Source organism: Neomonachus schauinslandi, chromosome 1, assembly GCF_002201575.2.
Source record: "Neomonachus schauinslandi chromosome 1, ASM220157v2, whole genome shotgun sequence".
Classification (NCBI taxonomy): Eukaryota; Metazoa; Chordata; class Mammalia; order Carnivora; family Phocidae; genus Neomonachus; species Neomonachus schauinslandi.
In genome coordinates this window covers 120,945,623-120,971,614 of record NC_058403.1, presented here as the reverse complement: position 1 = coordinate 120,971,614, position 25,992 = coordinate 120,945,623, and the positions used below count along the sequence as shown (strand labels likewise).

The 25,992-nt window shown below is 37.5% G+C and overlaps 1 protein-coding gene and 1 pseudogene across 3 annotated transcripts in view; both read right to left on the bottom strand.

The window, feature by feature from the left end:
• CEP70 (centrosomal protein 70) overlaps positions 1-25,992 on the bottom strand; it is a 106,682-nt gene that overhangs the window by 48,528 nt on the left and 32,162 nt on the right. For 2 of the 3 annotated variants that reach the window (XM_021678872.2, XM_021678871.1), the window contains exons 3-7: positions 13,492-13,582; positions 11,533-11,654; positions 9,152-9,242; positions 8,882-9,005; positions 8,362-8,542 (exon numbers count right to left, since the gene is read on the bottom strand). In XM_021678872.2, coding sequence (XP_021534547.1) covers positions 8,362-8,542; positions 8,882-9,005; positions 9,152-9,242; positions 11,533-11,547 — 411 coding nt within the window. In that variant the 5' untranslated portion in view covers positions 11,548-11,654; positions 13,492-13,582. The remainder of the gene's footprint in view (positions 1-8,361; positions 8,543-8,881; positions 9,006-9,151; positions 9,243-11,532; positions 11,655-13,491; positions 13,583-25,992) is intronic. The other variant, XM_021678873.2, reaches the window with a different exon arrangement.
• LOC110570827 lies at positions 3,048-3,735 on the bottom strand (annotated as a pseudogene).

Here is a 25,992-nt window from a genome sequence, read left to right as displayed (position 1 = left end):
GGTAAATACACTGCGGTATATCCATACAATGGAATACTTATCAGTAATAAAAAAAGTATTACCTACTGATACATCCAGCAATATGAATGAATCTTGAAATAACTGAGTGAAAGATGACTAGATAGCTGATTTTGATAGAGTAGGCAGTTAGCTAAATAAGAGCTGGAGGCAAGGATGGTGGTGAACAGTGGTTACATAGATTCCCACCTCCCAGGGCTATCAGATCAAGAACAGCAGGTGCAGAGCATGCGTTCTTCTTTCCAGTCTGTGCCCTACAATAACCTACATCTTCATTACATTTACACTGTGGTTTCGACTCCTCCCTTCCCGTGGGGGAAGATGGCCAAGACAGTTCTGGCAAGAACCTTGTAAGGCCGAAAACCCCCCTCCCTACCAGTAGGAGTCTCTTAGATGACTTAGAAACAACCTCAGAGACCACTGTAGCTATGACCCATAACCTATGCAAACATAAAAAGAAAAGACACCCCTAACTCCAGTGCAGTCGCCATCTCTGGGCCTGCCCGCTCTCCCATCTTGAGAGTGTACTGTCCTTAATAAACTGCCTTGTGCTTGCTACTTTCCTCTGGCTGTTTTATTGGAGTTCAGATTCCCATATAAATCTTTCGTGGGGCATCCAAGAACCAAGACCATTCACACAACACAGAATCTCCCACCAGTAACAATCTTAATAGCCTGTGCCACATGAATTGTCCTTTTCCTTCCCGAATCTCTTTCCTCCCTACTTAGATTTCAGTACTTATAAAGCAGTTATATATTCTGAATGTCTTACTGACTTTAAAAAATTTTAGGTCTAGGGGCACCTGGGTGGCTCAGATGGTTGGGTGTCTGCTTTCGGCCCAGGTCGTGGTCCCAGGGTCCTGGGATTGAGCCCCACATCGGGCTCCTGGCTCAGCGGGGAGCCTGCTTCTCCCTCTCCCTCTGCCTCTGTCCCTGCTCATGCTCTCTCTCTCTCTGTCTCAAATGAATAAATAAAATCTTTAAAAAAAAAAAAAAACAGCTTTAGGTCTATTTTTTCATTTGGCCCCGAGAAACACTCCGTCTTATGGTTTGGTGTGTTATTTCAGAAAGGTAAACTCAAAAGATGAATCCAACATAAAGTAAAAAATTGAAGCTAAAGAACTTATGGAAAAAAAGTATATAAAAGAGCTTGGTGGCTTTACACTGAGTGATTTGAATAATAAATAACAATTAGGGCAGAGTATGTAACTAGATTTTTTTTTTCCTGCTTTGTAAAAATTTAAATAATAACAGGAAAGAAATATTTTGTGTTATTTCAATTTTCAGTGGTAACAAAATGTAGAGAGTCAATAAAAATAGAGAATTAAAATATACAACAAGTTGGGGAGTGGCAAAATTGTTTTGGGTGTTGCACTGGCACGGAATAAGGTAAAAATTACAAAGTAATACTAAATTTCTTTTTAAATGAAGTAGTTTATGTGCAATGTTACATTAGTTTCAGGTATACAACATAGAAATTCAACAACTGTATACTTTAAGCTATACTCACAAGTATAGCTACCATTTGTCAGCATACAATGCTACTACAATACCATTGAGTATATTCCCTATGCTGTACCTTTAAACCCCATGACTTACTCATTCCATAACTAGGAGCAAGTATCTCCCACTCCTCTTCACCCATTTTGACCATCCCCCTACCACCAGAACCATTTATGGGTCTGTTTCTACTTTTTATTTATTCATCTTTTAGATTCCACACATGTAAGTGAAATCATATGGTATTTGTCTTTCTCCATCTGACTTAATTCACTTAGCATAATACCCTCTAGGGCCATCCATGTTACCACAAAAGGCAAGATCTCATTCTTTCTTATGGCTGAATAATGTATATCACATCTTCTTTATCCATTCATCTATCAATAGATGCTTGGGTTGCTTCTGTATCTTAGCTATTGTAAACAATGCTGCAATCAACATAGGAGTGCAGATATCTTTTCCTATACCAATTCCAATACCCAGTAGTGGAATTACTGGGTCACAGGGTATTTCTATTTTTAGTTTTTTGAGGAATCTCCATTTTGGTTTTTACAGTGACTACACCAATTTACATTCCCACCAACAGTGCAAGAGGGTTCCTTTTTTCTCCACATTCTCACCAACACTTGTTATTTCTTGTCTTTTTGATTCTAGCCATTCTGACAGGTATAAGGTAATATCTTCTGATGGTTTTTACTTGCATTTCCCTGATGATTAATGATGTTGAGCATCTTTTCATGTGTTTGTTGACCATCTGTATGTCATCTTCTTTGGAAAAATGTCTCTTCAGGTCCTCTGCCCATATTTTGATCAGATTGGGGGTTTTTTTGGTGTTGAGTTGTGTAAGTTCTTTATACATTTTGGATATTAACCCCTTGATGGATATATCATTTGCAAATATCTTCTTCCATGCAGCAGGTTGTCTTTTCATTTTGTTGATGGTTCCCTTTGCTGTACAAAAGCTTTTTATTTTGATATAGTCCCAATAGTTCATTTTTACTTTGTTTCCCTTGCCTGAGGAGACATATGTAGGAAAATGTTACTAAGGCCAATGTCAATAAATTAGTGCCTATGTTTTCTTCCAGGAGTTTTATGGTTTCAGGTCTCACATATAGGTCTTTAATCCTTTTTGAGTTTATTTTTGTGCATGGTGTAAAAAAGTAGCCCAGTTTCATTCTTCTGCATGTAGAGGTCCAGTCTTCCCAGCATCATTAATCGGACTTTTTCCCATTGCATATTTTTGCAACCTCTGTCATAGATTGACCATATAATTATGGGTTTATTCCTGGGCTCTCTATTTGGTTCCTTTCATCTCTGTCTTTTTTTTTTTCTTGCAATAAAAACAGCATTTTATTCTACTCCCTCCTGCCCTCCCTCCCCCGACAACCCACCGTATACTTTTCCCCTCTCATTCTCACAGCAACATTACAATCAGAAAACAATAAGTTTTGGGGGATGGGATTGGGGGGGTAGTTAGGGGTACAAATAGTCAAATCACAATAGGAATTTTTCAAAATAGGTTATTCCACTTAGTCATCGTCTTCTCCTTCATCTTCAGGTTCTCATTTTCACTTCTGACCCATTTCTTCTTCACCAACATCCTCTTCATTTTCCTCATTATCTACTTCCCAGTCATTATAACCCTCTTCATCCTCCTCTTCTCCTTCTTCCTCCTCTTCATCCTCCTCATCTTCCACTACCTGAGCATCTTCATCATAATTCTTCCTCATCCTCGTCCTCCTCATTGTCATCCAGGTCCTCCACATAGCCCTCGACATCTGAGTCGGGGCCTCCCTGTCATTCGGTTGTAGCCACCAAGATATGTGAGCTGCAAGAGGAGCTTCAGTTGGTTACCTCACAACTGAAAAGGTCTGAGCTCTTGAGGTTTTCTTTTTCCGTGGCTCTATTGTGCTGAGGACTTTAATTTTGTTGCCACTTAAATTTATATGCATGAGGTTTGGACACTTTTCTGCTAATACTTCCAGCCCCCCGAGATTCTGTGATCACTTAGTTCAAGCTTCGAAAGTTTAACTTTGGTAAGTTCGTGACAGAGGTGAGGCCTACACTGACTGTACTTAAGAACTCCAGTTCTTCAAATTCATCTGTGAGGCCTTTGATTTTGCCTTAAATCAACTGGCAGTTGTCCAGGACAAGTTCTTCACATTCAGAGGGCATCCTGTTCCACAGCTCTAAATGAATCCATTTGTCCATGTCCATCTCTCACACTCTCTCCCTGGAGAGGCTCCCATGCCCACGGAATTCAATCAGTCCATACCATACTATTTTGATCACTGCAGCTTTGTAGCCTATCTTAAAATCTGGAATTATGATACCTCCAGCTTTGGTGTTCTTTCTCAAGATTGCTTTGGCTACTTGAGGTGTTTTGTGGTTCCATACCAATTTCAGTATTATCTGTCCTAGTTCTGTCAAAATGTTATTAGTATTTTGAAAGAGACTGCAATGAATCTGTAGATTGCTTTGGGTAGTATGGACATTTTAACATTTTAATTCTTCCAATCCATGAGCATAGAATATCTTTCCATCTGCTTGTGTTGTCTTCTATTTCTTTCATCAACGTTTTATGGTTTTCAGAGTACAGGTCTTTTATCTCTTTGGTTAAGTTTATACCTAGCTATTTTATTCTTTTTGGTGCAATTATAAATGGAATTCTTAATTTCTCTTTCTGCTACTTCATTATTAGTGTATAGAAACACAACCCATTTCTGTGAATTAATTTTGTATCTTACAACTTTACTGAAATCATTATTTTTTTTTAAGATTTTATTTATTTATTTGAGAGAGAATGAGAGAGAGAGAGAGCATGAGAGGGGGGAGGGTCAGAGGGAGAAGCAGACTCCCCACTGAGCAGGGAGCCCGATGTGGGACTTGATCCCGGGACTCCAGGATCATGATCTGAGCCGAAGGCAGTCGCTTAACCAACTGAGCCAGCCAGGCGCCCAATCATTTATTATTTCTAATAGTTATCTGATACTCTCTTTTTGAGAGAAAGAGAGAGCAAGTATGGGGAGGGGAGAGAAGCAGAGGGAGAGGGAGAGAGAACTTTAAGCAGGCTCCATGCCCAGCGCAGAGCCCAATGTGAGAATCAATTTCATGATCCTGAGATCATGACCTGAGCCAAAAATCAAGGGTTAGACACTTAATTGACTGAGCCACCCAGGCACCCTTTGATAGTCTTTATACATTTTCTATGTATAGTATCATGTATCTGCAAATAGTGACATTTTAATTTCTTCCTCACCAATATGGACACCTTTTATTTCTTTTTCTTGTCTGACTGCTGTGGCTAGGACTTCCAGTAGCCAAGTAACATTAGATTTTGAGAAAAGAATACATATTTTATTTTTTAAAAAATTTTTTATTGTTATGTTAATCCCCATACATTACATCATTAGTTTTAGATGTAGTGTTCCATGATTCATTGTTTGTGCATAACACCCAGTGCTCCATGCAGAACGTGCCCTCCTCAATACCCACCACCAGGCTAACCCATCCTCCCACCCCCCTCCCCTCTAGAATCCTCAGTTTGTTTTTCAGAGTCCATCGTCTCTCATGGTTCGTCCACCCCTCCGATTTCCCCCCCTTCAGAAAAGAATACATATTTTAATCTTTGAAGTAACCACTAAATAACAGTTAAAATCAGTTTACCAATCTATATACTCCCTATGAATAGCAACATCATTTTTGCAAAGAGGGAGAATTATATCCTGATACAGATCACACTGACTTAAAACTAAAAAATTATCTGTTTAGAAATTTAAAGAACCTAAGAGTTTATAAAACTACATCCAAAGAAATCAACACACTCATCTAAGTACAAAGAGAAACTGCATGGCAGAACATAAAAACTGCAAATATAATACTGTCTTTTGGTTTCTGCATTTCCCTAGCAATCTTTCAATATACTGTTGTCAAACATCTATTGATTTCCTTGACTTCTCTGCCACATACATACAAGATCAACATTTCCTTTCTCTCAATTGCAAAACAAGCAACATTAAAGCATTTTAAATTGGAAACTGTATGCCAAAATAAGAAGAATGTGCCATAAATGGTGAAATAAGGGTTTTCCAGGGGCACTTCCCATCTTCCCCAAGAAAGCACAGATTGACTAGTATGAAACAGAATGTATGACTAGTCTGTAATGGTATGGACAATCGAGCTACACTGTCAGGACAGAAATTCCTTGGGTTGGCCAATTTCTGTGAATACTCTAAAGTACCCTTCAGGGACTTAAAAACAAACAAACAACTAATTTCAATTGATCAATTTAGCATAGACAGCCTTCCCCCAACACCAGGTGTCCATACCCTAGTCTTAATTCTGTCTGTTCCCTTCCATGGCAGACTGGAACATGAGACCTCCTCTGTACCAATTTATAAGTTATATTAAAAAATCTCTGGGATCTGCAATAGAAAGCTAATAATACTACAAGTCATTATGACACATGGAACTATTTGATGGAAAAATACAAGTCATCCCTTACCAATGAACCTTCAAGTAACAGTTCTTTGCAGTGCCTAAAACCCTGGTAAATTTGTATGTCTTATGTTCCAATATTTTAACTTTTGTAATTGTTTATATATCAACCTCTTTGAAGAGATAAATAGATATCTTCCTAGAAAAATAACACTTGTATCCTCCACCTCAACTCCCTCTGTCAACCAAGGACCTAGCACCTTTAACAGCTCCTGATGGCTGCTTTCTCACATCAATAAGTTGATGTGTTAAGTGGTCTAGGGTTTCCACACACCCTCTGGGAGAAAGGTCAAAATCAAATGCATATAGAAATATTTCCAAACTCCCTCCTCCTTTTAGAGAGACTTTATAATTTTATAATGCTCCATTGATGAGGAAAACTACTTAACAAAGCCAACCTAAAAACATAACATCCTAATGGCTGAGGATTTTGTCGACTGATAAGTAATAAAAACAGATTTGGCTATCTTCTCTGGAGTTATGATCAACACCAGCAGCTCTAGCACTGTGTACCCCAAGCTGGCAGTCTAAATGAGGGCGGAACACCAACTGCCTCTGTCCTCATATCAGAACTCCCTATGGTCTCTAGCTGATTCTCTCTGACCCCCTGGACTTTATATTAAAACTCATCTGATCCTTCCAATGCTGCCAACATAAACTGAATGGACATCTAGACCCAGCCTGATGAGTACTGATCCCTTTTAGGCAGCCTAAATCCCTGTGTGCAGTAGGTAAATAGTGTTGTGCCAATAAAACCACTTCAAGGATTTGATGTTCATAAAGATATATTTGTAAGAATCTGTAATAACTCATACAACTAAAATTGATTATCACTACAAAAGATTTATTTTCTTCTAATTATAACAAATTCCCATGTTTTAAAACAAGTTTTTTAAAATCAGGAAATAAAGCATTCAGTGTTACAATATTGTTATTTATATAAAAAGAAAAGTAACCCAACTTATAATCACAAAGGATATTTCATAAAAATGTTATGTAAATTTAATTCAATAACTCAAATATTTGAGCATCGACTATTAATAATACAACAGACAAAAATATTTGCCTTCATGGAACTTATATTCTAACACAGGGAGATATATAAACAAAACAAAGTATATAGTATGTTAGCATGTTGGATGATGGTAAGAACTATAGATAAAATTTAAATCGGGGAAGGCAGTATGATGTGTAGGGGATGGAACTGGTAACCATAAGTAAAGTACTCAGGAAAGTACTGTCACCTGAGAGATGGTGACACCCAAGAAAGGAGAGAACAAGTCATGCAGCTAACTGGGAAAAAGCATGCAGTGCAAAGGAAAAAGAAATAACAGAATGTACAAAGGCCCTGAGGTGAGAATGTTCAAGGAAGAGCAAGAACATGGGGCGCCTGGGTGACTTAGTTGGTTAAGTGTCTGACTCTTGATTTCAGCTCAGGTCATAATCTCAAGGTTGTGAGATCGAGCCCTTCACTGGGTTCCATGCTGAGCATGAAGCCTGCTTAAGATTCTCTCTCTCCCTCTGCCCCTCCCCCACCTGCTCACACCTGCTCATGCACTCTTTCTCTCTCCCCTCCACCTCACTAAAAAAAAAAAAAAAAAAAGAGCAATAACGTCAGTGTGACTGTAGTAAAATAAGCAAGGAGTAAACTAGATGAAATTAGAAGGTAACAGGAAGCCAAACCATGTAAGACCTTAGAGGTCATGGTAAGACTTTTTGATTTTCCTCTAAAGAGGAAGGAAAGCCATTAGAGGTTTCAGAGCTACTATGTTGAAAGCATACCAAAAAAGGCAAGGGTGGAAACAGGGAGACCAAGAGACAGGTAAGAGAGAAATGAAGGTGACCTGGACTGGAGTGAACACTAAAAGAAAAAGTTCTGGGAAGAAATTCAGGAACTCCATTTTACATTTAAAGTTCAAGATGCCTTTTAAACATTCAGTAGAGATATCAAGTAGGCTGCAAGGTGTAAGTGTGGAATTAAGGGAGGATACCTAGGCTACAGATTTAAAATTATGAATGAATTTATGTTATGCATTAGACTGAACATCACCAAGGGAGTCAGAATACACAGGAATGAGAAAAGTCTAAGAATGAGTACTGGGGAATCCCAGCACTAATTGGATAGGAAGATAGGAAGAACCAGCAAAGGAATTAAAGAATGACCCGTGGGGTTAGAGGAAAACCAGAGGAGAGGATATTCTGGAAACCAAACGAAGAAAGAACTTTAAGAAGGCAATAGTAATAGATCAATAAGATAAAGACAATTGAATTAAGCAACAAAGAAGTCACCTGTGACCTTAATGAGCTGTTTTAGTACTATCATCTATGAAAACACATAATCAATACCTGTAAAGCTTTATGCTCCTTTTGAAGATCTTTTATTATATTCTGTTGCTGGCAAACCCTATTTAGAGATTCATCCTCCAATTCATCAATTTTGGACTTCACACTCTCCATAATTTGTTCCAAGTCATTAGCTCGTTGTTCATGATCGGCTGCTCGGCTTTGTTCTAACTGAAGTTCATTTCTAATAATAGACACACAATTGCTTCCCTTAGTAATAAAGGTAAATCACATCAACAAACATGCCCATCTAACAATATAATGAATTTCTAAAATTTCTTTGCATTCTTAAAATTTCCATCATATAACACAAATCAATAGGAGAAATATAGGGCACCATTACATATCTATTACTAACAGATTTACCTATTAAAATATTTTTAAACTTAATATTTAATCAAAACAGAAAATTTTTTAAAAATTTTGATTTAAAAATCAAAGATTCTTTTCAAGGCAATTATTTTTAGAATGCATACCACTTGCACATAAACAATTCAAAAGAGAATTCTTTCTATCTTCTTACTTAAGCTGCTGATTAGTTTCTATGAGCTCCTGGATCATGTTCTGTTGACGTGTTGTTTCTTCCATCAATGTTTCCAAATTCTGCCTCATCCTTTGTGATGACTGTTTGTCAAAAACGATGAGATCTATGTTTTTGGAATATAACACAGATGGTAAAAATAAAAGGCAAAAAAATTTTAAGATAGAAAGTTTTACAAGGAAAATTTTTTACCATAACAAGAAAGAATAGGATCTAGCAAGAATAGGAATAGCAAGAATAGGATCTGATTACCTTTAAGATCAGTTCTTTTGACTAGAGACAAAGGTTTTAGGCCATGCCTCATCAACAGCACATTTATGCTTTCCCATTCTGCTTCTTCCCGCTGTAATTATAAGCCACAAGAAAAGGATCAACTTTAACATATAAAGTGAAGAAACACCCCCTCGAATATAATTTCCTTGTTTTCAAAATAATGGAACTTTTTCTCCAAAGTTTTTTAATGTGAATTTTTTATGCACATATAATGATTAAAATTAAAACAAATTTCTAACAAAATTAGCAGACCAAAAAGAATGCAAATAAGCACAAATAATTACATTATATAATTCCATACTCATATGTATGGTCTTAATGGATAAATTAAAACAAAAACACCAACACCTTGTAATTTCAGTGAACCAAACAGACCTTAGTTTTTTTGTTTAACTGAATCACACCAAGCCCTACTCAAAAGAAACAGCTGCGGGGCGCCTGGGTGGCTCAGTCAGTAAAGCATCTGACTTCAGCTCAGGTCATGATATCAGAATTGTGGGATCAAGCCCCACATCCAGCTCCCTGCTCAGCATGGAGTCTGCTTCTCCCTCCCCTCTGACCCAAGGTTTAAAAAAAAAAAAAAAAAAAACAGCTGCATATTAGGTCATATTAACTGACTAGTAAATTAAATACAAGTCACTCAGAAACAAGTATCATTTAATGAGTAGGGTCACAAAAAAAAAAAAAAATCAAAACATCTGAATGGTCAAGACCAATAATGCAGATAGTCCCTTGTATAATGGACAAGGTCTAACTATAAAAAGGAGTCTGTCCATCTAGGTAACTGATTCTAGTAGAATCACTCTGAAAGACACTCCCAAGTTTTATATCCTTAATTCTAAATAAGTACTTACTTATGCCATAAACCTGAGAGGGGAACCCTAACTCTCTAGATTAAGTAAATAAAAACATATTAATGGAAAGAAAAAGGTAAATACAATATTGTACATACAATACAGATAAGAATAAAAATAGAGATGGTTTTTTTAATTAGACATTTAAATCCATGATAACAGTTTATAAGTCTTTTAAATGAATTTGAAATCACTGTGTGACTTACTTTTTAAGTTATTAATGTATATTTGAAAAGGCAATTTGGGTGAATTTTCAATCAGTGTTTAAGTGCTTGAAAAATAAAATTTATACAAGTTTTCACTAGCGATGTATAGTATTAAATACTGTAATAGCTTAAAGATTAATAATTTAGGCAAAAGACAAAATATATATAAAAGTATTATTTTCCACATCTAAATGCCCCTAAACATTAAAGAATCTCTCAAGACAAAAGAGGAACAAATTACCCTTATGACTATGATAGCACTATTACTAACAGCACCAAATCTTTCCTTTTGACTGCTGACTTTTTCTTCACCTTCTTTATCCTTTCCACACTTCTTTTCCCTCCTACACTCTTTTCCCTTATTTATGTTGTAGGTCTTCTGGTCACAAGATACATGACCCAGAATTAAAATTATTGAAGATAGGGGCACAGGCGCCTCAGTTGGTTAAGCAACTGCCTTCGGCTCAGGTCATGATCCTGGAGTCCCGGGATCGAGTCCCGCATCGGGCTCCCTGCTCGGCAGGGAGTCTGCTTCTCCCTCTGCCCCTCCCCCCTCTCATGTGCTCTCTCTCATTCTCTCTCTCTGAAATAAATAAAATCTTTAAAAAAAAAAAAATTTAAAAAAAAAATTATTGAAGATATCTGGTTTAGGGGCCAAATGTGTGAACATCTCAGTGTCTACTATGACTCATGAAAACCAAGTACTCTGTAAATAATGTCACACTTTTTTTTTAAGATTTTATTTATTTATCCGACAGAGAGAGACACAGCAAGAGACGAAACACAAGCAGGGGGAGTGGGAGAGGGAGAAGCAGGCCTCCTGCTGAGCAGGGAGCCCGATGCGGGGCTCGATCCCAGGACCCTGGGATCATGACCTGAGCTGAAGGCAGACGCTTAATGACTGAGCCACCCAGGAGCCCCAGTGTCACACATTTTGAATGATCAAATGATATATATATTGTTCTGATACCTCTTTTGAGAAAAGAATAATGTAACTGTTTGAAAATTCTTGAAAAGAGCTAAGAATAATATTTTCTAAAGTATGTGCTACAGAACAGTAATGAAATGTTCATGAGATTAATGTTAAATAAACAGGAAATACTGTATGCTAAAGCCTCCTTATGAATAGTATTGTGAAGTCTCAGAATAATGAAATCATTAAATAATCTTTAACCCAACATTTCCCAAAATTATTTTACTAAAGAATCCTTTTAAGGATTTTTAAGATTTTTCACATATGTAGATGTAGTATTCTTTGGCACATATTCAAGAAACACTGGCTCAAATATTTTAAGTTTACCTGTTTTTCAGTCATGAGTGTGTTTGATGATTTACTGGACTCCTAGGCTTTAGGGGCTGCTGGAGATATATCTTTTGTGAAATAAGAAGAAGTAGACTGGCAAGAAAAAATATTCACGTTGTCTAAATGAAAAAAGAAAAGTGCAATAGGTGTTAAAGGAAATATTTAAAAGAACCTATAACTCTTAGGCAATTTAAGCCATTCCTGTGTCAAAACTTGTATGACTTCTTAGAAAGCTGATCTTAAGAATGATTAGAATAAACGCTATCTTAGTTCTCCTCTAGAAATAAAACATTATGGGTTTTACACACACACACACACACACACACACGAACTATCTGTTTTAACTAAATGTGCAAAGCATGTGCTACTAATAAATAAACTGCTCTCTTTTGGAAACTGCTTCCTGAAAAACTAAAAAACCGTACCTGACCCAAAGTTACAGGCCAGTTTAACAATTCACTGGACTAACTCCAAGGGTAAATGCAATGCCACTTTCTTAGGTAGTCTTTATTTCTAAGTAGATCAGAAGCTAGCAACAAAGGATTCTGTGTGACTGGCAGACACAAAAATTTATATTCAGTCTACCCTACCATCACTTCTTCTTGTTATCTAAGATTCTATCATCCTACAGGAAAAAAATTTCTTGGATTGTTTGACATGTAGGTATAATTCCTCCTTTCAAGAGGCACAATCACACACATTCATTAGCATCATGAACTTTTAGATCTTTAGCACACCTTGGATATTGTTTAATCCCAAATCCCTAGCTGTTCGTAGCTGGCAGAGAAACATATGGGAGAGCTGTAGCAATACAACAGGTACAACCATCTGACACCCAGAGAGGTGAAATGATCTTCTCAGGATTAATAAGAAAAGAAGCAGGCCTCCTGGCTGCCAGGTCAGTATTTTTCGAAAGCATCCTTCTCCCCTTTTATGCTGCTACAGATAGCGAAATCCAACTAAACAATTTACCAGTCACCCTTAAGTCTGGTCTACAGGGTGTAGTCTTTCCACTTTATTTTCAGATAAACCTAATAACATGTTACAAATTCTCAAATTCTGCCACTTTTGTGCTTGGCATCATACTATTTCCCCTTTAAGCTTTGGTCTCTTTCAACAACTCAGTCACCCACAATGTTAATCCCTCCTGCTTTTACAAATCTTTCAGCTAGTTTTAACCTTTCATTAGAGAAATTTTCAGAAATACACAAAAATAGAGAAAGAGTATAATAAACCCATGAATACAGCTTCAGTGAAAGCCAGTATTCTTCCATTCTTATTTCTTCTTCACACACTTATTTCAGTATATATCTCTAACAAATACAAATTTTTTAAACACAATTTCAATACCATTATCACACCAAATAAAATTAATAATTTCTTACTATCACTTAATACCTAGTCCAGGTTCAATTTTTCCCAAAATGTCTTTTTTATTTTTTTTCCAAATCAGGATCCAAACAATGTTCACATGCGGCACTCTAAAGTTTCTTTTAATCTACAGCAGTCCTATCCCCTTTTTGTTGAAAAAATAGGCCATCTGTCTTGCAAAACTCCCCCTATTTCAGATTTGGCTTACTGTATTCTTGTCTTTTAGCCTATTTCTCCATCCCCTATATTTCTTGTAAACTGGTTACATCTAGAGGCTTTATTAGATTCAGGTTCAGTATTTTCTGGCAAGAATACTTCAGAGGTGGTGCTGTGTTCATCCTACCATATCACCATCAAGGGTCAATCAGCATTTTAAAGTGGGAAGAATACTCCCTTATAGACCAGACACAAAGGTGGTAGATATCAATGTAAGATACTCCCCCAAAGAGTGTGGAGCCACATATTCTGACAATCTCCCTAACTACCACACTGGACCTCTTTCAAATCATCAAAATGTCATCTCTCTCCAGATTCAAGGCCTGGCCACTCTTATCCTATTCTTCACTTAGTTAACTTATACTTGACCTTCAGATCCTGGCTCAGATTTCTTTCTTCAGGAAAAACTCCCCTAATCCCATGACCAGATCAAGTCCTCTTGTTATATGTTCCTGTAGCACTATAAAGAGTAAAGTATAGCAGTTTAGCATTCAGAGTCAGATAGCCTGAGTGACTACTAGCTTAACTATTTATTAAACTATATGACATTGACAAACTCATTAACCTATTTGAGCACTGATGTCTTCATCTGTAAAAGAAAGAATACAGTAATACTTACACCTTATGGGTTAAATTAAGTCAGACAAGTAGAAAGTACTTAGAATGAGATACCTGGCATATAGAAACTTATAGATAAGTGGCAGTTGTTACATAAAAAGTATGCTAAACAAAATGGATCTTACCTAATCATAGCATCATGTATTAGCTTAGATGTTTTCTACAAATTACCCAGATAATGACCTCATACATCTATTTTACATAAATATGTCTAGGTAAGACTAAATTCCATGAGATAAGTAGTCTACTTTTGGTAATGGTGGAGTAGGCAGCTCTGTCTCCAAAGGGCAACAAAAAAAGCTGAATAAAGTACATTAAATTCAGGGTGCCTGGCTGGCTTATATGGTAGAGCATGCAGCTCTTTATCTTGGGGTCGTGAGTTTGAGCTCCATGTTGGGGGTAGAGGTTACTTAAAACTAAAAAAAAAAAAAAAAAAAAAGACATTAAATTATTTTTCTTACAAGCATTAAAGGACTAACACAATAACGAGGAATTACCAGGCAAAAAATCGAGGAGATGAGAACCCACGTTTTCCCTAAAGGCATTTGGAAATCCAAAGAGCTGTGAAAATGCCGCACCCCACCCCCCCATTTAAAATTGTTTCCTGTAAGGACTACAATGCTCAGGGTAAGGGTTAACCAGAAGTAAACTATATGTCCCATTAACTGAAACCTGGTTTCCTCTCCTCTGAGTCATCCAATATCTCAAGAAGGTCTCAAATTAAACTTTCATGGGGCACCTGGTGGCTCAGTTGGCTAAGCATCTGCCTTCAGCTCAGGTCGTGATCTCAGGGTCCTGGGATCAAACCCCACTTTGGGCTCCCTGCTCAGTGGGGAGTCTGCTTCTCCCTCTCTTTGCCCCTCCCCTGCCCTGCTGTGCTTGCTCTCTCTCTCTAAAAAATAAAACTTAAAAAAAAAAAAAAAGTGCTTCCATGCGCCTGGCAGAAGCAAATGAAATCTTCTCTGGAAAAAGGCCTTAAATTATCCCCACCAAAAAACATTTCAAATACAACATCCAGCAAACAAAGATAACCAAGGCATACAGAGACAGAAATAACAGTCAAAAGAAACCAACTAAGAAAGAAGGACTTCTGGTATTGTAATTATTAGGCAGAGACAATAAAACAATTATGCTGACAATGTTCAAAGAAATAAAAATCAAAGCCTGAAACTTTTGGCAGAGAACTGTAAACTGAAAAAGAAACAAAACAGATTTGAAAAAGAATAAAAATTTAGAACAAAAAATTACAATAGCTGAAAGTAAGATCTCAAATCACAGGCTCAACAGTAGATTAGAAAGCAGAAGAGAAAATTAAATGAACAAATGAAGGGAAGGTAGAACAGACTCCATCTTTTTAGTTCTCTATGCTACATTCAGGAAAACACAGCAGACATTCTACTTCAAATGGAGAGGATACATGCATAACTGGCATCCAAGAAACAGAGAAAAAATGGAAAAGCAGGATTTGAAGACATAATGGCTAAGAAGTTTTGAGAGCCAATGAAAGACATAAATCCACCGATTCTAGAAGCCCAGCAAATGGCAAACAAAATAGAGAAAAAAAAAATCACACCTAGGCACATCATATTAAAGTACAGAGAAATAAAGACAGAAAATCTTAAAAGCAATTACAAAAAAAAAGATTATCTTCAAAGGAGTAACAGTTGAAATGTCAGCTAAATTCTTAGCAGTAATAATGGAAACTAACAGTGGACTAATATATACGATGTGCTGAAAGAATTGCCAATCTAAAATTCTAAATCTAGTGAAAATATCCACTAATAATAAGGGCATAAGACATTTTCAAACAAACAAAACAAATCTGACATCTATTCTATAAAAAATTCTAAAGGAGATGCTTCATGCAAAAGATTCCTTGATTAAAAAGGCATAAATGCAGAAAGGAATAAAGAGCAAAGAAATGAATACTGTAAAGAAACACTGACTACATAAAATAAGGTCTTGTGAAGATTTAAAAAGATAGCTAAGGGGCCCCTGGGTGGCTCAGTTGGTTAAGCATCTGCCTTTAGCTCAGGTCATGATCCCAGGGTCCTGGGATCGAGTCCCACATCAGACTCCCTGCTTGGCAGGGAGTCTACTTCTCTCTCTCCCTCTGCCCCTCCTCCCTGCTTGTGCTCTCTCTCTCTCTCTCTCTTGCTCTCTCAAATAAAGAAATAAAATCTTTAAAAAATAAATAAATAAAAATAAAATATAGCTAAAATGCACATAACAAAATGTATTAGCTGGGAGTAGGGTAGAGTAACAGTGTTCTAATTTTGTTTATAATTCAGGAGGAAGATAAAGGTATCTCTTAATATCAGTATTTTGCAAAATAAGGATGTTTAAGAATTTCTGGAATAGCCTCTAAAGAACAGAACTCAAGTGTGTAATTTCCTAAAAGAAAAAAAAAAAAAAAGGACCCATGAGGATGAATAAAAATAAATCTAAAAGGAGAGAAACAAAGAACAAATAGAACAAAAGAAATATATATTTAAACTCACATCGGTAATTATATCAAATGTAAATAGATTAAATGCTCCAGTTAAAGGAGAAAGACTGTCAAGCTGGATTAAAAAAAAAAAAAAAAAAGTCAAACTACATGTTTTTAAAGGAAAAAAGACAACTAAAATATTAAAAAGCCATATAAAATATAAATATACAAAATGGTAAAAGTAAAAGAATAAAGAAAGGATTGATGGCATGGTAACAGCAAAGTTTTTTAATAAAACAAAAGCAACTAGGTAACAAAGAAAAAAACCAAAGAACAGTATTTGCATCAAAACATAGTGACAAATTATTCCCCACAAACATCAAAATATAAGTGGGTGGGGATAAATCACTAAGAACTGCAAGCTGTCAGCATCTGTGTAAGAAAACAAACAAAAGCAACAGGCAGTATTTAAGTCATAAAAACAGGAGGATTCCCAAATCATTAGTATTCACTAATATTCACTATTGCACTAATATGATAACAGGTGAATCTGGAAGGGGTTTTGTCCTTGTGCCATAAGAAGGACTGCAGCTGCTAGAGTCCTATGAACACTCAAAACTGACATGCAAGAACTCCAAGACAGGGCCCACAGTTAGAAGAAACTTCTGGGAATGGAACCAAAATTGAGCAAGACAGAGACAAGAGAGAGGAAGGGAAAGTTGAGATCAAAGTGGATTGGGTAACAGACCCAGGAAATCTCAGAAAACAACCTGCCATATTTTTTAACACTACACAAAAGCAACAGAAGAGAGAAGTCTGAGAAATCAGAAAGGCTTTCCTGAATTCTGTCCCATTGTAAAAGTTCAGAAGGAGAGGATTCTGGGAAGAATGCAGAGTAAAGAGTACCAGGAATTTGTCTCACCATGTAGACAACAATTACACTGGCAGATTCTGTCTCAAGTAACTATTTTAGAACTCTGTGGAGTCTACTGAGGTTTGCAAATTCCAGAGAAAACTAGAATGATAATTTGTGGTTAATTACAATTTTAGCTCTTAGCACAGTAACAAATACCCATTCCCACCCCCATTCCCACAACTGGCAGCTGTACACAGCATACCAGGAGCAGCTTACCCACAGTTTGTGTAGGGTGAGCAAAAAGAACCCTTTGCTCCAAATATCAGGGTTCTGTGATCTGATCAGTGATTACTGCTTCTAACTTCAGAGAAGTAAAGAAGCTAAAGTGACTTCCAGGAATTTTAAAGGGCCATCATCCTTTTCTTCTCCCCTTCATTGTTCTGTCTTGCCCCTTTTGGGAGCCAGACATTAAAGACTACACAATTAAAAGCAAATGCACATTTGGGAAATTGCAAAGTCACGGCACATGCTGAGTGAAAAGTGCAGGCTGAAAAAAACCTGAGAAGACCTTAAGTTTACACCTCAGGTTGATCCTTGGCACAGAGACAGCCTATAACAATCAAAAACTAAAACAAAACCCAGCAAACCTTGGTGAAGGAGAAGAATCTGATTTTCAGAATTACCACATTATTAGATTCAAATGTCCAGTTTCCAACAAAAAAGTAACAAACATGCAAAGCATCAGGAAAGTATGGCCCATTCAAAGAGAAAAAAAAATCAACAGAAACAATCCATGGGAAGGAAAGGAAAAAAAAAAAAAAGGAAGACTTGATGGCAGATCTACTAGACAAAGACTTTTAAACAATCATCTTAAAGAAGTAAAGGAAGATGTGAAAACAAACAATATATGAACAAAATGGAAATATAAATAAAGAGATGAAAAACCTAAAAAGAAATAAAAAAGAAGGGCACCTGGGTAGCTCAGTCAGTTAAGCATCCAACTCTCGGTTTTGGATCAGGTCATGATCTCGTGGTCATGGGATCAAGCCCCATGTCAAGCTCCCCACTCAGTGGGTAGTCTGCTTGAAAGATTCTCTCCCTCTTCCCCTCCCCCCACTCTCACACTCTCCCTCTCTAAAATAAATAAATAAAAATCTTTAAAAAAAAATAGGGGAAGGAAAGAAAAATAAGATAAAAACAGAGAGGGAGGCAAGCCATAATAGATTCTTAAGGATAGGAAATGAACCGAGGGTTCCGGGAGGGGAGGGGGGTAGGGGGATGGGGTACCTGGGTGATGCCAATGAAAAAGGGCACTTAATGTAATGAGTGCAACTTGATGTATTGTAACTGATGAATCATTAAATTCTCCCCTGAAACTAATAATACACTATATGTTAACTAAACTGAATTTAAATTTAAAAAAATTTTTTAAAGAAAAAAAATTTAAAAAAAAAATTATATAAGTTTATGTTTTGGGGCACACATGTATAAACATGTGATCGTGTAACATCAACAACTGAAAGAGGTGGGGATGGAACATAAAGAGCAGAGTTTTTGCATGTTATTTAAATTAAGCTGTTATAAATTCAAATTAGAGTGTTATAATTTGAGAATGCTAAATGTAATCCTCATAACAACAAAGAAGACAGTGATAGAATATATACAAAAAGAAATAAAGGAATTAAAATATTTCACTCAATAACATCAACTAAACACAAAAAGGCCAGTAATACAGAAAATGAGGAACAGAAAAGCTGTAAGACAATATAAAAAATAGCAAAATGACAGAAATAAGTCCTTACTTATCAGCAATTACTTTAAATGTAAATAGATTAAACTCTTGACAGATTGGCAGAATGGATAAAAATATGATCCAACTATATGCTATCTAAAACAGAGTCACTTTAGATCCAAAGACACAAAGAATTGAAAGTGAAAGGATGGTAGAAGATATTCCATGCAAATAAGAACCAAAAGAGAGCAAGGTGGCTATATTAATATCAGACAAAACAGACTTTAAATCAAAAAACATTACAAAAGATAAAGGACATTACATATTAATAAAAGGTTCAATATAGCAAGAAGAAATAACAATTATAAAAAGTATACACTTAATAACAGACCATCAAGGCACATTCAGCAAAAGTTGACAGAATTGAAGGAAGAAATCGTTCTATAATAGTAGTTGGAGACTTTACTATGCCACTCTCAATAACAGAACAACCAGACAAAAGATAAGTAATGAAACAGGAATTGAAAATAAACCAGATCTAACAGATTTATAAAGAACACTCTACCCAACAAAAACACAAGACACAGCCTTCTCAAGTATACTTGAGACAGTTTCCAGGACAGAGCATATGTTAGGGCACAAATTAAGTCACAACAGATTTTAAAAGATAGATCATACAAAGTATTTTCTCAGACCACAACAGGATAAAGCTAGAAATCAGTAACAGAAGGAAAATGGAAAACAAAGAAATCTGCGATAATTAAGCAAAACACTCAACCAAACAATGGATCAAAGAAGAAATCACAAGGGAAATTAGAAAATACTTAGAGGGGCGCATGGGTGGCTCAATCAGTTAAGTGTCTGCTTTCAGCTCAGGTCACGATCTCAGGGTCCTGGGACTGAGCCCCAAGTCGGGGTCCCTGCTTAGCGGGGAGTCTGCTTCTCCCTCTGCCCCTCACCCCTGCTCATGCTCGTACTCTCTCTCTCTCTCTCAAATAAATGAAATCTTAAAAAAAAAAAAAAAAAGATAAAAGAAAGAAAAAGAAAATACTTAAAGATTAAGAAAAACAAAAATAGGGGCACCTGGCTGGCTCAGTCAAAACATGCAACTCTTGATCTCTCAGGGTCATGAGTATGAGCCCCACACTGTGTGTAGAGATTACTTAAATAAAACTCAAAAACAAAAACAAAATAAAAAACAAAACACACCAAAACTTATGGGACTCAGTGAAAGCAGTGCTAGGGGGGAAATTTATAAACACTTACATTAAAAAGCAAGAACAGGGGCGCCTGGGTGATGCAGTCAGTTGAGCATCGGACTCAGTTTCAATTCAGGTCACAATCTGAGGGTTGTGAGACTGAGCCCCACGTTAGACTCCATGCTCACTGCAGAGTCTGTTTGAGATTCTCTCTCCCTCTGCCCCTCCCACTAATGCTCTCTCTAAAATAAATAAATCTTTTTAAAAAGTAAATAAATAGGGGGGCGGAGCAAGATGGCGGAGGAGTAGGAGACCTGGATTTCCTCTGGTCTCAGGAATTCAGCTGGATAGGGATCAAACCATTCTGAACACCTACGAACTCAGCAAGAGATTGAAGAAAAGAATAGCAACAACTCCCTGAACAGAAAAGTGACCACTTTCTGGAAGGTAGGACGTGTGGAGAAGTTAATCCGAGGTGATATTAGGGAGGATAGATGGCGGGGGAGGGGGACTCCGCTGGCCGCTTCTGGCAAGTGACAGAGCAGCGGAGCACCAAATCGGAACTTTTAGAGGTCTGCTCCGCTGAGGGACGTCGCTCCAGTGGCTAAGTGGGGGATGGAACCCTCACTGGGACAGTGTGGTCTGAGAACCCTCAGGGTCACAGAAAGACCGGGGGTGCCTGAGTGCAGCAGAGCTCCCAGGTATCTGAGCAGGGAAGCCGGCTGCAGACACGGAGCCGAGGAGCAGGCTCTCAGCTCGGGGTTGCCATAAACCGTGATCCCCGGCACAGTCGGGCCACTGCTCCTCCAGCAGGGACCCAACAAGTGGCAAATCCGGGGAGACTCCCCTTCTTCCCCCGGGAGGAGCAGCATGGGAGCACACCACAGGGATCTGCTGGGTTTGGAAACTCCACATGGGGTCGGATGCCAGAGATAGAAACGCTCAGTCACAGGCAAGGTGAGCACGGAGTGCTGTCAGAGACTGGGGAGACGGGTGTGATTGACTGCTTTTCTCTGGGAGTGCACTGAGGAGCGGGGCCCCGAGTTCTCGGCTCCTCCAGGGTGGAGATTGGGAGGCTGCCATTTTCACTCTCGGCCTCCAAAGCTGTATGGAAAGCTTGCAGGGAACAAAAGCTCCTGAGAGCAAACCCGAGCAGATTACTTAGCTTGGAGCCGGCAAGGGTGGGGCAATTCCACCTCCAGCAAAGACATTTGGGAACCACGGCGAGAGGCCCCTCCCCCAGAGGACCAGCAAGAACAGCCAGCCAAGACCAAGTTTACTGATCAATGAGAACGGCAGAACTCCAGCACTAGGGGAATAATGCACATAGAATCCATGGCTTTTTTACCATGATTCTTTAGTCTTTCAAAGTTGTTGGGTTTTTTTTAACTTTCTTTTTTAATTTTTCTTTTTCCCTTTTTCAACCAACATCTTATCAATCCCTTTTTTAAAAAACATTTTTTTCATTTTTAGAGTCATATTCTATCCTTTCATAGTAGGTACCCTTATTTTGGGCATATATATATATATATATATATATATATATATATGTTGTTCTCTCTTTAAAATTTTGAGATAGTTTCTTCTAACAGATCAAAATATACCCTAAATCTCTAGTGTATGGCTTTGTTCTAGTCTCCTGCCTGATCACATTCTCTCCCTTTTCTTTTTCTTTTTTTTTAAATCCTCTTCTTTCTTTTTTCAAACTTCTTATCAATTCCTTTTATAAAATTTTTTATAATTCCAGGGCACCTGGGTGGCTCAGTTGGTTAAGCGACTGCCTTCGGCTCAGGTCATGATCCTGGAGTCCCGGAATCGAGTCCGGCATCGGGCTCCCTGCTCGGCAGGGAGTCTGCTTCTCCCTCTGACCTTCCTCCCTCTCATGCTCTCTGTCTCTCATGCTCTCTCTCTCAAATAAATAAATAAAATCTTTAAAAAAAAAAAATTTTTTTATAATTTCCATCTTTACAGTCATATTCCATCCCTTCATCATATCAACCCTTATTTTTGTACATATATAAGTTTTTCTTTCTTTAAAATTTTGGGAGGCACTTTCTTCTAACAGACCAAAATACGCCCAAAATCTAGTCTGTGGCACTAATCTATGCACCAGCCTGATCACATTTGATCATATTCTGGTTTTTTTTGTTTTGTTCTGTTTTTGTTTCTTTTTATCTTTTTCTTTTTTCTTTCTTTCCCTTTCTTTCCCCCTAGTTTCAGGTCTTTTCCGATTTGTTTAGAGTATATTTTCTGGGGACTTTGTTATCCTGTTAGCATTTTGTTCTCTCATTCATCTATTCTCCTCTGGACAAAATGACAAGACGGAAAAAATCACCTCAACAAAAAGAACAAGAGGTAGTACCGACTGCCAGGGACCTAATCAATACAGACATTAGTAAGATGTCAGAACTAGAGTTCAGAATCATCACTTTAAAGATACTAGGTGGGCTTGAAAAAAGCATGGAAGTTATTAGAGAAATCCTTTCTGGAGAAATAAAAGAACTAAAATCTAACCAAGTCGAAATCAAAAAGGCTATTAATGAGGTGCAATCAAAAATAGGGGCGCTAACTGCTAGGATAAATGAGGCAGAAGAGAGAATCAGTGATATAGAAGACCGAATGATGGAGAATAAAGAAGCTGAGAAAAAGATAGATAAACAACTACTGGATCACGAGGGTAGAATTCGAGAGATAAGCAATACCATAAGATGAAACAACATTAGAATAATTGGGATCCCAGAAGAAGAAAAAAGAGAGAGGGGCAGAAGGTATAATGGAGCAAATTATAGCACAGAACTTCCCTAATTTGGGGAAGGAAACAGGCATCAAAATCCAGGAGGCACAGAGAACCCCTCTCAAAATCAATAAAAATAGGTCAACACCCCGACATCTAATAGTAAAACTTACGAGTCTCAGAGACAAAGAGAAAATCCTGAAAGCAGCTCAGGACAAGAGATCTGTAACCTACAATGGTAGAAACATTAGATTGGCAACAGACCTATCCAGAGACCTGGCAGGCCAGAAAGGACTGGCATGATATATTCAGAGCACTAAATGAGAAAAATACGCAGCTAAGAATACTATATCCAGCGAGACTGTCACTGAAAATAGAAGGAGAGATAAAAAGCTTCCAACAAACAAAAACTAAAGGAATTTGCAAACATGAAACCAGCCCTACAAGAAATCTTGAAAGGGGTCCTCTAAGAAAAGAGAGAGCCTAAAAATAACAAAGACCAGAAAGGAACACAGACAGTATGGAGTAACAGTCACCTTACAAGCAATACAATGGCACTAAATTCCTATCTTTCAATAGTTACCCTGAATCTAAATGGCCTCAATGCCCCAATCAAAAGACACAGGGTATCAGAATGGATAAAAAAAACAAGACCCATCAATATGCTGTCTGCAAGAGACTCATTTTAGACCCAAAGACACCTCCAGATTCAAAATGAGGGGGTGGAAAACTATTTACCATGCTAATGGACACCAAAAGAAAGCTGGGGTGGCAATCCTTATATCAGACAAATTAGACTGTAAACCAAAGACTGTAATAAGAGATGAGGAAGGACACTATATCCTACTTAAAGGGTCTATCCAACAAGAAGATCTAACAATTTTAAATATCTATGCCCCTAACATGGGAGCAGTCAATTATATAAGGCAATTAATAACAAAAGCAAAGAAACACATTGACAACAATACAATAATAGTGGGGGACTTTAACACCCCCCTCACTGAAATGGACAGATCATCTAAGCAAAAGATCAACAAGGAAATAAAGACTTTAAATGACACACTGGACCAAATGGACTTCACAGACATATTCAGAACATTCCATCCCAAAGCAACGGAATACACATTCTTCTCTAGTGCCCGTGGAACATTCTCCAGAATCGATCACATCCTAGGTCACAAATCAGGTCTCAACCGGTACCAAAAGACTGAGATCATTCCCTGCATATTTTCAGACCACAATGCTTTGAAACTAGAACTCAATCACAAGAGGAAAGTCGGAAAGAACTCAACTACATGGAGGCTAAAGAGCATCCTACTAAAGAATGAATGGGTCAACCAGGAAATTGAAGAAGAATTAAAAAAATTCACGGAAACCAATGAAAATGAAAACACAACTGTTCAAAATCTTTGGGATGCAGCAAAGGCAGTCCTAAGAGGAAAGTATATAGCAATACAAGCCTTTCTCAAGAAACAAGAAAGGTCTCAAGTACACAACTTAACCCTACACCTAAAGGAGCTGGAGAAAGAACAGCAAATAAAGCCTAAACCCAGGAGGAGAAGAGAAAAAATAAAGATCAGAGCAGAAATCAATGAAATAGAAACCAAAAGAATAGCAAAACAGAACAACGAAACTAGGAGCTGGTTCTTTGAAAGAATTACAAGATTGATAAACCCCTGGCCAGACTTATCAAAAAGAAAAGAGAAATGACCCAAATCAACAACATCACAAATGAAAGAGGAGAGATCACAACCAACACCAAAGAAATACAAACAATTATAAGAACATATTATGAGCAACCCTATGGCAGCAAATTAGATAACCTAGAAGAAATGGATGCATTCCTAGAGATGTATCAACTACCAAAACTGAACCAGGAAGAAATAGAAAACTTGAACAGACCTATAACCACTAAGGAAATTGAAGCAGTCATCAAAAATCTCCCAACAAACAGAAGCCCAGGACCAGATAGCTTCCCAGGGGAATTCTACCAAACATTTAAAGAGGAATTAATACCTATTCTTCTGAAACTGTTCCAAAAAAATAGAAATGGAAGGAAAACTTCCAAACTCGTTTTATGAGGCCACCATTACCTTGATCCCCAAACCAGACAAAGACCCCATCAAAAAGGAGAATTACAGACCTTTATCCTTGATGAACATGGATGCAAAAATTCTCACCAAAATACTAGCCAATAGGATTCAACAGTACATTAAAAGGATTATTCACCACGACAAAGTGGGATTTATCCCTGGGCTGCAAGGTTGGTTCAACATCCGCAAATCAATCAACAGGATACAATACATTAACAAAAGAAAGAACAAGAATCATATGATCCTCTCAAGAGATGCAGAAAAAGCATTTGACAAAGTACAGCATCCTTTCTTGATCAAAACTCTTCAGTGTATAGGGATAGAGGGTACATACCTCAATATCATAAAAGTCATCTATGAAAAACCCACAGCAAATATCATTCTCAATGGGGTAAAACTGAGAGCTTTCCCCCTAAGGTCAGGAACACGGCAGGGATGTTCACTATCACCACTGCTATTCAACATAATATTAGAAGTCCTAGCCACAGCAATCAGACAACAAAAAGAAATCAAAGGCATCCAAATTGGCAAAGAAGAAGTCAAACTCTCACTCTTTGCAGATGATATGATACTTTATGTGGAAAACCCAAAAGACTCCACCCCAAAACTGCTAGAACTCATACAGGAATTCAGTAAAGTGGCAGGATATAAAATCAATGCACAGAAGTCAGTGGCATTCCTATACACCAACAACAAGACAGAAGAAAGAGAAATTAAGGAGTCGATCCCATTTACAATTGCACCCAAAACCATAAGATACCTAGGAATAAATCTAACCAGAGGCAAAGGATCTGTACTCAGAAAACTATAAAATACTCATGAAAGAAATTGAGGAAGACACAAAGAAATGGACAAACGTTCCATCCTCATGGATTGGAAGAACAAATATTGTGAAGATGTCAATGCTACCTAGAGCAATCTACACATTCAATGCAATCCCCATCAAAATACCATCCACTTTTTCCAAAGAAATGGAACAAATAATCCTAAAATTTGTATGGAACCAGAAAAGACACCAAATAGCCAGAGGAATGTTGAAAAAGAAAAGCAAAGGTGGCGGCATCACAATTCCGGACTTCAAGCTCTATTACAAAGCTGTCATCATCAGGACAGTATGGTACTGGCACAAAAACAGACACATAGATCAATGGAACAGAATAGGGAGCCCAGAAATGGACCCTCAACTCTATGGTCAACTCATCTTTGA